Raw genomic sequence first — 12,877 nt, forward strand, 5'->3', positions numbered from 1 at the left:
TCCTTGCAGTTAAACCCAATGTGGCAGATTGTCAGCAAGACCTTGGTCCACTCTGGCTTCAGTGATTCCAGATTTCCTGTGGCTCCCTGCATGCATCAACTTTGCTCCCCTTCCCTAGGACTAACCTTCACACAGACCCTGCCCTCCCAGGTCCATCTCTAGGTCAAAACAAAGGTCATTGAGGCTGGACAAAAGTCAGTCAGGAAACAAGTACTGGAAGATGGTGGTGTAGGTGTGAGCCTACATCATCCAGGCTTCTGGGCATGGAAAAGATTTGGGTATCTGCCCTGAAAAGGATGATACTGGTAAATTTTCAGTATAGGAGAAAAATCTTTAAAATTGGGCTTTGTGGGATGCCTAAGAGTTCACTAGGAAGAGAGAAGGCAGCAGTATGTGGCATGGCAGAGAAGTTTGACATTGGCATGCTCTAGGTGCCCTATCATTTAGAACATACTTGGACAGAAGTGAGTGGAGAGGAGGCTGAGAAGAGGGGTTAAGGCCAGATCACGGGATGCCATCCTGCCTTGTTTGGAGTTTAGATTCTCATGAATATTTATATCCTCCCTGGAGCCATGTTTTTGTCTTAGAAGGACACATTGAAAGGTCTTTCAGTTGAACATGGTGCTATGAAATTGATGGCCTATAATGCAGCCCTTATCTCAGCATGTTTCCAAACCTTCTGAAGTCCATTTATATACATATTATAATCCTGCTGTGTGAACCTCTGATTGCTTTGGGCCTGTAATTGTGGGGAGTTTTTCAGGTACTTTTGAGGTTGGCAAGGGAACCAGGTCCCATTTGTGAAATTTCCACTCAGGGTTTAACAATGAGAATAGAAAATAAGGTGCTTGCAGCTGCTTGCTGGGTGCTTCTGGGAACTGGCTCCAGCACTGTTGCTGGGCAGTGCTCTGCAGCCCTAATTAGCACACTACATCCTCTTAGTGAATCTGAAAGCCATAGCCATCAATGGAATTTCATTTTCACTGATTTTTTTTTCCAGCAATTAAAAAAAATTGAGACTTAATTTACATTTAAGAAGTGTGGCCAGGGAGTTCCCATCATGGCTCAGTGGTTAACAAAACCCAACTAATACCCTTGAGGATGAAGGTTCAATCCCTGGCCTTGCTCAGTGAGTTAAGGATCCGGCATTGCCAGAAGCTGTGGTGTCGGTCACAGATGTAGCTCGGATCCTGAGTTGCTGCGGCTGTGGTGTAGGCCAGCTGCTATAGCTCCAATTAGACTCCTAACCTGGGAGCTTCCATATGCCACAGGTGCAGCCCTAAAAGGCAAAAAAAGAAATGTGGCCAGCACAACCTGGAGCAGGCAGCATATCTTCATTCCAGAGATGGACTTTTGAAGTCAGGACATCTCAAGAGAGTCCTCCCTGCTCTGTGTGGCCGGTACACACCACCTTGCCATCACCTCCATGCTCCATGTCAGTGTTCCCAGGATGAACTCAAGCTTAGCCTGTGCCATCTCAGAAACGGCTGCCTTTAGGCAAATACCAGGTCCCTTGTCTCTCTCTGGGTCACACCATGGAAGAAGATCATTTAAAGGCTAATTAATTTGTCCTTTCCCTTAGAGCGCCTAGTCATCCATTTCTAACAAAAATTCAAATTCTTCTCATATATAATAAAAATTGAATAATCACATCTGCTTTGCACTTGGACCTCTACACTGGGTGGGCCTGTAACCCAGCTGTCTTGGGGGTGAGTCAAGAAGGCCAGACTAGGGCCTGAGGGAGGCCCCTGGGGTTTCAGAGAAATGCCCCAGCAGGTGGCATCCCAGGGCCCCTTTCCTCCAACACCACGACCAGAGCAGCTCTGTGCTACCTGTTTTGTATGCCATCAGGGCAAGCATTATTTTAATGAACTGGCTGCACATGCTGGAAGATGCATGGTTCTAGACACATGTGCAAGAAGGTACCATCCTGCTCCCTGCTTGAGCTCATCACACACTTCCCCATTTGTGGCTCTGTCCCCAGAGACTGTCTCATTCTTACCTCTCCTGGGGACTCTCCCCCAGTGCTCTGGACCTCGGGCTTCCTAGAGTGTCCAGCTTTGCCTGTTCCTGACCGTGGCACCTCCCTGGTCTTGGAAGAGGAGGGCTTTCTAGACCAGCTCCTGGTCTGGCTGAGTCCTACTCCCTGCTTAACAAATAAAGCAGTGAGAGGTAGAGAAAGGGATGGTTCTAAAAATGCAGACCTGTTAAGGGACAGACACAGAACCCCACTGTGGCTTTTGCGAGGAACCAAGGCAAAGATAGGAGCGATCAAAAAAGGAGTTCCCATTGTGGCTCAGTGGGTTAAGAACCTGACCAGGATTCATGAGTATTTGGGTTCGATCCCTGGCCCCACTCAGTGGGTTAAGGATCTGGTGTTGCCATGAGCTTTGGTGTAGGTCACAGATGCAGCTTGGATCTGGCGTTGCTTATGGCGGTGGCATAGGCCGGCAGCTGTAGCTCCCATTGGATCCCTAGGCTGAGATCTTCCATATGATGTGGGTGCAGCCCTAAAATAAATAAATAAATAAATTGGTTAACCCTAAGGGTTGTGGTAGTCAATAGCCTCTGATCCTCAGACAGAGGGGAGTCTGAGAGCTCGTATACATTTTCAGGTCTTTTTTTTTTTTTTTTTTTTTTTGCCAGACACTAAAATTATTACAGAGACGTGGAGTACATGCTTTCACTTAATAAGCTTGGTATAATTTAGTACAAATTCTCTTAATAAAGTCTGTGTTAAAATTATTCTACATCCCTGGGGTCTCTGCCGCTGGGAAAAAGAGGCACGTGCTAGCATAGCCTGCCTTACATTCAAATGGTGTTTCTCAGGGAGGGCTTTGTGAAGCTCAGCATCTTGGGCCACCCCCTCCTCAAAGAGGCCAAGGTCAGGTTTGGGAAACGGTGTAAGCCATCCCCACAGCCCCACATTGGAGAGGCACAATGCACAGTCACTTATTCAAAGCTCTCAAAAGCCCACCAAGAAAAGCAACTCAGTTGGACATTACTTAAGCTGTGTTTCTCAATCTTATTTCATCATGGAACTCACTCTTTGTGAAATAGTGTTCTGGGAGCACCGTTTGGGAAACATGTCATTGGAGTTATCAGTGCAGGTCTACATCCCCTAAGAGGACTTGAGTTTGTAGAAGGCAGGGACCACCTGCTCTCCAAGATTCCCCTCCCCTCCTCCTTCCTCCTACATCTTGTCTGGGAGAAGGTCAGTGATAATGTTTATTGAATTATATCCCATTTTTGAGTCTGTTTTGACAAAGGCATATGGTTCATGGTCTGACACACAGGGATGACTAACAGGGTATCTCTTGGCACTGTCTGTATTAAAAAGACCAAGAAAAGATGCTTCTAGGCGCTGAGGTTCATTCAATGAGGGTGTGTTGGTTTAAAGACAACGCAGATGAAGTCATCTTTAAAATTCAGTGATTCATGTGTGGGAACACAGTATAACTGAGTTATTTTAACTTTGAATCTTATTCTGAAAATCAGGTTAATTAGAAAATTTGACAAGAGTCTTAGAGCAAAAACAGGATCATGTTAGCTTCTCTGAGAGACATATCAGGCAGGGAGGGAAAAAAAAGAGCGAGAAAGAGGCCACTGACCAGTTGATTCAGAATCAGGCCAGATTCCCACCCTTTAGCCCAGCCAGTGAAAGGCCAAACAGCATGTCCAAGTGAGTTCTCAATTTTATTTAATCACCCTTTATTTTTTTTACACGTGAGAGTGGTTACAATAAAGGCTGTCCTTAATAAACTCAGTTCTACCTTAAAGAAAAGAAGCCCCACGTGACACATCTCTTCTCAAAGTTTCTTGCTTCCTGCTGTCACCAGAGTTAGCTGCCAGTTTTGAGTTCCTTCACTAAGCTCTGGCTTGTCTTCTCTTTAACAACCCTACAGCATGGGTGTGGTTACCATCCCCATTTTGCAGATGAGGAAACTGAGACTCGGAAAAGATGAGTAGCTTGGGAAGGGTCACCTAGAGTCTGGATTTGCACCTAAGGCTGTGCTCCCCAGAGCGCTTGGCCTTTATTATGCTGCTTCACCACCTCTGTTCCTGCGGACATGTAAGTCCAGAGGGTATTTCACAGCCAAGTGAGGAAGACCAGAGGGTTCTGAAATCTGTGGTCTAGTTGTTTACCCAGACTCCCTACCCACAGGTCAGACAAAATCATGCTGAGGCCGAAGATAATGGGCATTATGCTTTCATGGGAGGGCTGAGTTTGGAGTGCAAAGAGAATTCCAAACCCTCACTGCTGCTGCTTATCTGCTCTGGATCTTGAAGACTGGGTCTTGCCTCTGTGCTCCTGGAGGAAGGAAGGGGCCATCCTGGGTGATATATGAGGGCCCTTCCAGCTCCGTGAATTTAGGTCCGCAACCACCGAGTCCTGACTTTGGGAGGTCATCCCATAAATTGGATGTTTTGCTCACTTAGATCATGCCGTGTAAATGTTTGATAGAAAGGCTGGAGAGGTGGATATGTAAGAACTGAAGGGTTGAATTTCCCACTGTGGCATAACAGGATCAGTGGCATCTCTGCAGTGTCAGGACACAGGTTCAATCCCCAGCCCAGCACAGTGGGCTAAAGGATGTGGTGTTACCACAGCTGCAGCATAGGGTCACAACTGCGGCTTGTATCCGATTCCTGGCCCGGGAACTCTATATGCCACAGGGTAGCCAAAAATGAAAAAACAAAAAAAAACCCTGAAGGGTAGAGAAAGCCTGCTGAGACTGTGTCATGGCCAGCCCTGAAGGCAGAGCATCCACACCAAGTCCCTGCAACCACCGGGGACTCAGTCCCCAGGGGTTCATCCCCCAGGGGTTGTGTGGACAGCTTTAAAGCCACAACTTTGGGGTCTGTTACACACTTTGCTTAGTCTTCGCATTCCGTGGGTGTCTCCATCACTGAAATGAAGAAATGAGAGAAAGTAAGATTTCAGACAGTCTCACCATTTGCATTGCTCAAAATTGATACCCAACCATCCGTGAAATTGTGTTCATTGAGGGGCATCCCCATCCGCAAGCCACATGCAGAGCAGCATCCAATTCTAGTGAAAGGGAATGTGGCCTCCACTCCTTTCCATGTGTTTCTCAGACTAAATAGCTGTGGGAATGACAGGAGGAGGGGGAAAAAAGACCAGCAACATTCTGCACACACTTTGCAAAGAGCAGAGACTGAGTACATTCACACTTAGATCCTGTACTCAGAGAAAAGTGAATATTACTGATTCGATAGCTAGGTGTACAGTGGGTGGACCCACCTCTCAATGGAAAGAAAGCTGAGGAAGAATTCATTCTCAGTGCAAACTGTGGCTCAGAATAAGTCCAGCTTATTAAGTCACATTTGCCAAATACTCTTATTTCTCCAGACAATTGTGTTTCCCAGCAGACTTGACACAAAGCTTTGGGAGTTTCTGCTGAAGCCATTCAGTGTCTACAGAACCCAGTATAATTGGACATTCTCCCCCAGCATCGTGTTAGTCCCCTCCAGTCCCAATTAGGACATTCTCCAAGAAATCCTCCCTGAACCCTAACGGCTACATCTCATTGTATGTATTGTAAGTCTAAGGCTTGGGAGCAAACAAGACCTGAGTTTGAAGCTGGGCTTCACTGATTTATGCCTATGCAGCTTTGGGAAAGTTAGCTAACTTTGAAAGTTACCTAACTTTGAAAACCTACCTATACGTTTAGTGGGAGAGAATCTGGATTCACAAAGAAAAAAGTAGTTTTTCCACCTCCATCTTAGTTTCATTCCATGCCCTCTTTTCCATCTGAGTAGGGGAGATTAACCACAGCTAATTTGGAATGCTCCCATTTCCTTGAGGTGCTAACTGATTTCAGGGGGATATGTAAGGTGCTGGGATGTTGAGTGCTTCCAGTCATCTTTCCATGCGGGCGTCCACTGAAATGGGTCCATCTCTTTTCATTAATGGTCCCTCAGGGCTATCAGTGCTCTCCGTATTTCCTTGCCTTATTTAGGGGCACAGAAATACTGATGCTTCTTCTCAAGGTCTTTGTAAGACCATCTATGATCTATCTGTCCAGATGCGCCAGGCTGACAGTCCCTCCCAACATCACACACCCCTTCCAGGGCTAACCCAGGTGGCAGGTCTCAGGTGCCCTCACCCTGAATCTCTGTTTTCTATCCTCCACCTCTTCCCTGCCACCCCTAAGCCTGAAGTATCGTTTTCTAGACCACGGGAAGCTAGAGTTTCCTCCTCTGTTTTTCCCCAAATGTTGAAGATACCCACATCTTCCCCACCCTCCTTAAAGGTTTTGGATTCTGGAAATGAAACTGAGAAAGAGACTCAGCTTCAGCCCCACCTGCCCCCCCCAATCCCACCTCCCTTCACAGCCGTTTCCTAGGCAATGGGCACAAGGCAGAGCTGTGTTTAAGTGGAGGGTAAGATGGAGGAAATCAGAGGAGAGGATAAGATCTCACTATCTATCTCCCTATCTATCCTGCCACTTAGTATTAAATAAAATAGCATATGAAAGAATTTGCTTGCTATGTTTTTAGGACTTAATATATCATGACTATTATTTTTCCCCTTTTATCTATTGAACACGTCATTTATATTACGTGTTTGGAAATTAATCATTCGCTGCTTTAGAACATCTACTATACTGGCAATTTACTCATATTTTTATTTTACTTTCCCAGTATCTATACTTTATTCTCCCAACTAAATGTAAGCTCCTGGAGAACACGGTCCCATCTTATAATCAACTGATTTGAACAGAAGGCTAGGCAGACAGCAAACATTTTAAAAATGTGTGCAGATGTAGCCTCAGGAATCCAAAATCGTGTTTGCAAATATTTAGCAAAGGTTCTTTGTGTTAGAAATCAGGTTGGTTTTTTTTTTCTTAAAATAATTCACAAGCGTGTGTATGTCTAAATGTGAACAGAGGAGCCATGTGGTGTATGCAGACACTCTAGGTATTAAAAGAAGAGATTTTTCAATGTATATATTATTTTTTAAAATCCTGCATCACAACCACCTCTGGGTGCAAATCTATTTCAACTTTTATGCTGGCCTCCTAAGGCAAAATGCTAATCGAATGGCTTTCCTAGAGCCAAGCTACTAAGAGAGTGCACCACAGATCTGGGATTTTTGAGTTAAAAATATAAAACATGGATGTTTTTCTGAGGAAAAAAATAGTGTGTAGGAAAATGTCCTGGCATCCAGGAGAGTCACCAAGTGTGGCCTTTAAAGATAGAGCACCTGGGAGTTCCCCTTGTGGCTCAGCGGAAATGAATCTGACTAGTAACCGTGAGGATGCAGGTTTGATCCCTGGCCTTACTCAGTGCATTAAGGATCTGGTGTTGCTGTGACAGATCTGGCATTGCTGTGGGTGTAGCATTGGCCAGTGGCTACAGCTCCAATTCCACCACTAGCCTGGGAACTTCCATATGCTGTGGGTATGACCCTAAGAAGACCAAAAAGAAAAAGAAAAAAGGGACGGAGCAGCTGAGTGAGCAGTTGAAGGGGCCTGGACAGCAGACTGCAGTGGTTCTCTCCCGGCCATACTTCAGGCTTGGTGGCCCAGTACCACCAGGATGCCCAGCTGGTCCTGGGCTTGGATGGATGTACTTTTAGAAGCCCACATTTCACCACTTTCTACTCATGTGGCTTCGGCTACTTCCTTCTCTCCAAGCCTGAATTTGCTCCTCTGTAACTCTAGAATAAGTACCTACCCCCCAAGAGTTAGATGAAGATTCCTAAAATAATGTGTGGTGAGGACTTCCCACCATGCTGGGCACATAGTTTGTGCCCAGTGAGAGCTGTGGTTGGATCTGCCACTCAAAGTGGGGGCTAAGGCAGGGAGAGATGACCACCTGGATGCCCTGGAGGGTGGCAGCTCTACCATTCAGATCCAGTCTCAGCCTTCTTCCTGCAGGTTAACAGAAGCATCCCTTTGCTGAGCGAGGAACATGCTAATGGCTGTGAGGGACACCTTAGCCCTGAGGGCTTCGAGGGTCTAAATGGAAAGGCCCCAAGCTGGCTCCCCTACAGACCCAAGGCAACACCCACCCCAGGTCATCCCTCAAAGCCAGATCTGTGGACTGAGCCCTTCAATAGAGACTTCTTTCATTTCCAATGTGATGATGCTTTTGGTGGCAAGTAACCAGAGTGCAAGTCAAAACAGCTTTTTTTTTTTCTTTCTAAGATTTGAAACAGAGCTTTTTTTTGTAGTGTTTTTTTTCTTTTTTTTTATTACTCAATGAGTTTATTACATTTATAGTTGTACAATGATCATCACAATCCAATTTTATAGGATTTCCATCCCACACCCCCAGCGTATTGCCCCACCCACCAAACTGTCTCCTTTGGAAACCATAAGTTTTTCAAAGTCTGTGAATCAGTATCTGTTCTGCAAAGAAGTTCATTGTGTCCTTTCTTCATATTCCACATGTCAGTGATGGCATTTGATGTTGGTGTCTCATTGTCTGGCTGACTTCACTTAGCATGATAATTTCTAGGTCCATCCACGTTGCTAAAAATGCCAGTATTTCGTTCCTTTTAATGGCTGAGTAATATTCTTTTGTGTATAAATACCACATCTTCTTGATCCACTCCTCTGTCTATGGACATTTAGGTTGTTTCCATGTCTTGGCTACTGCAAATAGTGCTGCAATGAACATCGGAGTACATGTGTCTTTTTGAGTCATGGTTTTCTCTGGATAGATGCCCAGGAGTGGGATTGCTGGATCAAATAGTAGTTCTAATTTTAGTTTTCTGAGGAATCTCCATACTGTTTTCTACAGTGATTGCACCAATGTATGATCCCACCAACAGTGTACTAGGGTTCTCTTTTTTCCACACCCTCTCCAGCACTTATTGTTTGTAGACTTTTGGATGATGGCCATTCTGGCTGGTGTAAGGTGGTACCTCATAGTGGTTTCTAATAATGAGTGATGTTGAACATCTTTTCATATGTTTTTTTTGGCCTTCTATATGTCTTCTTTGGAGAATTGTTTGTTTAGATCTTCTGCCCATTTTTCGATGGGATTGTTTATTTGTTTGTTTGTTTTGGTATTTAGCTGTAGGAGGTGTTTATAATTTTGGAGATTAATCCTTTGTCATTCGATTCATTTGCAAATATTTTCTCCATGAAGATGGATGGTTGGCTCCCACAGCTGAAGACACCCACAGTGAAGCAGTGAAGAGGGCTGCCCGGGGTTCACTCAGCCTGCAGTACTCTCTGGCTCCAGCCCTCCTCCAGGCATGGCCTTGGTTGTCCTTGGTTTGCTGGCAGGATGGCTGCAGCAGCTCTCAGTCTTCTATCCACACATCATGATCTCCAGGGAAACAGAGAAGGAGTAGTTTCCAGGAACTTTCTAGAGCAAAGATGGAAGCTCTTTTCCTAGAGTCTGCCAGTCACCTTCTCTGCTGATCTCATTGGCCTAAATTTGGTTTCATGATTATCCCTGAACCAACCCCTGTGGCTTTCTGCATGCTAGATGCTGATTGGCCTCATTTTGGTACAGGGGTCCCAAGTCCACACCTGATTCAGTCACTGGAGCAATGGAGACAGGATAAGCTAATTAGATTTGACTTAGTAGAATCCATCCATGGAACTCAGTCAAACCCCTAAACCCCAGGGCTTCTGTGGCAAAGGGCAGGAGTGAGATGGATGTTAGAGAGACACCAATCTCCACTGCTCTGCCAGACCATTTCCTTCAGTTCAGCAGACAATTATCAAGTGCCTGCTGTGTGTCAGGGAGGATACAGGATGCCCGATGACACAGGGACAGGGGCCCGTGTTGTTAAGAGGGATAAGTGAGCCAAGTTATGCAAAGTGCCTGGGGCAGCCCTCGGCCCCTAATACCTGTTCAGTGTTGTCTTCACTGAAATGAATCATGCATGTGTGCTCCCTGCATCCAGGAGAAAAACTTAAACAAATAAATTCTGGCAGTGTGTGAAGAAGGACAAGAATAAGCCTGCAGGTGGAACAAAGGAGAGAGTTGAAGAAGCCTGGCCTCAAGAAGCTTATAGCCCAGTGGTTCTTAACTTTGGCTTCATGTTTGATTCACCTGAAGAAGATCAACAGAGGAATGGATAAAGATGATGTGGTACACATATATGATGGAATATTACAAGGCCATAAAGAAGAATTAAATAATGTGATTTGCAGCAACATGGGTGGACCTAGAGATTATCATGCTAAATGAAACGAGCCAGACAGAGAAAGACAAATATCTTATGATATCGCTTATATGTGGAATGGTTTTAAAAAGATGCAAATGAACATATTTACAAAACATAAAGAGACTCACAGACATAGAAAACAAACTTATAGTTACCAAAGGGGAAAGTGGAGGGGAGAGATAAATTATGAAGGTGGGATTAACACATACACACTACTGCATATAAAATAGATAACCAACAGAGACCTACTGTATAGCACAGGGAACTCTACTCAATATTTTGTAAGAACCTATGAGGGGAAAGAATCTGAAATATATGTGTATATATATATATATATATATATATATATATATATATATATATATATATAACTGAATCACTTTCCTGTATACCTAAAACTAACACCATGTTGTAAATCAACTTACACTTCAATTAAATTTTTAAAAAACCTCCCATACCAGTTAGATCATAATCTCTGGAGGTGGGACCCGCACCAGAAAATCACTTTGTCTGTTTAAAGTTTCCCCAGGTGATTAAAATGTGCAGCCAAAGTTGAGAGCCACCTACTGGCTACTGAAGACATAAAACACACGTACATTAACTACCAATGCTGAGGTGTGAGTGGTACATTAAAATGAACTGTCGGTGTTCCAAGGCTCAGGGCAGGGAGAGGGCATGGTGGGCAGGGGCCTTATGGGGCTGGAGGAACCAGTGGGATTTGCCTGATCTGAGCAGTTTGAAGGTGGTATCTCAGTGTGAGGAGGAATGGATGTGAGCAAAGGCGTGCGTGCAGATGTAGAGGGTGTTATCAGTCTGGACTTAGTCAGGAGAGAGAAACTACACAGTAATTTCAACAAGGAAATACAAGGAATGATTAACTATAACAGAGGGTTGGGATAATGAAGGCTTAGCTGCTAAGCAGAGAGAAGGCTGAAGACTGTAGACACACAGACATCAGGTATACCCACTCCCCCGGGGCTGAGCATGCAGTGGACAGCCCTTTGCCTCCCAGCTGAGTCCAGACTCTGCTGATACAACATGGCTCACTGAAGGGCAGAGAGTCACTGTGATGTTACCCTGGCAGAACCTTCCAAAAACTTGCCCTCCCGAGTGCTAGGGAAAGCCATTCACAGGGAAGTTTCTCATGGAGCACATAGCGGGGGCAGTGTTGGGAGGGGGCCACAGAAGTCAGGTGCTGGGACAGTGCAGGAGAACCAGGTGCTGGGACAGTGTAGGAGAACCAGGAAGCAAAGCCCAGCAGCATCCCCTATAAGCAAGTGGAGAGTCAGAGGCTACAGAACCTCCCTGGGGAATTAGCAAAGCTGGAGTTCCACCCAGATCCATCTTTCCCATATGTTCAGCTACCTTTCTTAACAACCAGAAGTGCAAGATCAAGGCTAAGATTGTCAATGACATTGGCTGCCCAGGGCTAGAAGGGACCTGTGCTTGGTGAAGCCAGTAGAGAGGGCCTCCTGGAGGAGATGAGGCTTCCAGTGGACCTTAGGGGGGGCTTTTAAGAAAATGAGGGAGAAAATGAGAGGAGGTGAGGCTGCTCACAACATGAGCTGCCTTGAACAGACAGCTCAGCCAGTAAAGGGAACAGCAGAAAGCTCTTAGGTGGTGAGAAAAAGGTCAGAGGTAGAAAAGAATCAAGGAAACCCTTATCTGCCGAAGAACCTACATTTGAACAGATGTGAAATTAACTCACCAGCCAGAGAGGCAGAGCCCAGGGACCTGGGGTTTCTAGGACCCATCAGTTACATGCCAGCCTCTCCATGGAATGAATATAGGGGATCAAATGCTGGCTCTGCACTCAGACAGACCAGGCCTAACGAACCAGCCCCAGCATGTACCTGTGTGTCCTGGGGTAAGTCCCTCAACCATTCTGAGTCTCAGGGTTCTTCATCCATTGGCTGGAAGCAAGGATCCCTTCTCTGCAGGCTCACTCAGGTGAAGTCGCCAACAGACAGCCTGGCACACAGTCCATCTCTTACCACTGGTAGCTTCCCTCTCTCCTACTATTTCACACCTCTGAAAGTAAATGTTTCTGAAAGTAAAGGTTTTAAAATTCAGGAATTCCAGATTCCTCAGTAGGTGCAGCTGGGGAGTGCCAGGGTCTTGGCAGCCGGTAACTCCTCTTGAGATTCTGGCTTCACAACTCTGCGCTCACCACTTGAAAGGAAAAGCTCAGGTTTAGGGGACACAGCCACGGAGTCCCCAGCTCCCCATGGCATCTTGAAATGGAATTTCCTACCCAGTCTCCATAGGGAAAACGATGGCACTTCTCTATCTTTTAGGAGGAGAAGTCACCAAACCACGCTTTGCTCAATTCTTCCACGGCAGCCTGGCCAGCCTCACCATCCGCCCGGGCAGAATGGACAGTCAGAAGGTGATTTCCTGCCTGCAGGCCTGCAAGGAAGGGCTGGATATCAATTCCCTGGAGAGCCTGGGCCAAGGAATAAAGGTAAGGAAGGAGCCACATGGCCTCCAGTAAGATGTGGCTTGCTGAGGTGAGGCTGCCCAGCTCCAGGGCACTCTTGAAAGGAGTTACCTCCTGCCATGTGGCAGAGATGGTGCCACAGCAGAGGTGCTGCCATGGTGGGGAGATTCAGGACTCTGACTCCCCAAAAGACTTTGTGCCATCTCCTAAAATTCCTAGATGAAGCCCTGTGTGTAATCAGTTTTGTGCACAAGAGCAGGCACTTGTTCAGTGTCTAC

General features: G+C 45.8%; 1 protein-coding gene across 1 annotated transcript in view; it reads left to right on the forward strand.

Annotated features, from left to right (window-relative positions):
• The window catches only part of CLSTN2 (calsyntenin 2), a 672,110-nt gene that overhangs the window by 624,316 nt on the left and 34,917 nt on the right, over positions 1–12,877 (forward strand). The window contains exon 10 of the mRNA XM_021071127.1: positions 12,457–12,623. Within this exon, the coding sequence (XP_020926786.1) occupies positions 12,457–12,623 (167 nt within the window). The remainder of the gene's footprint in view (positions 1–12,456; positions 12,624–12,877) is intronic.

Source organism: Sus scrofa, chromosome 13 (genome assembly GCF_000003025.6).
Source record: "Sus scrofa isolate TJ Tabasco breed Duroc chromosome 13, Sscrofa11.1, whole genome shotgun sequence".
Taxonomy (NCBI): Eukaryota; Metazoa; Chordata; class Mammalia; order Artiodactyla; family Suidae; genus Sus; species Sus scrofa.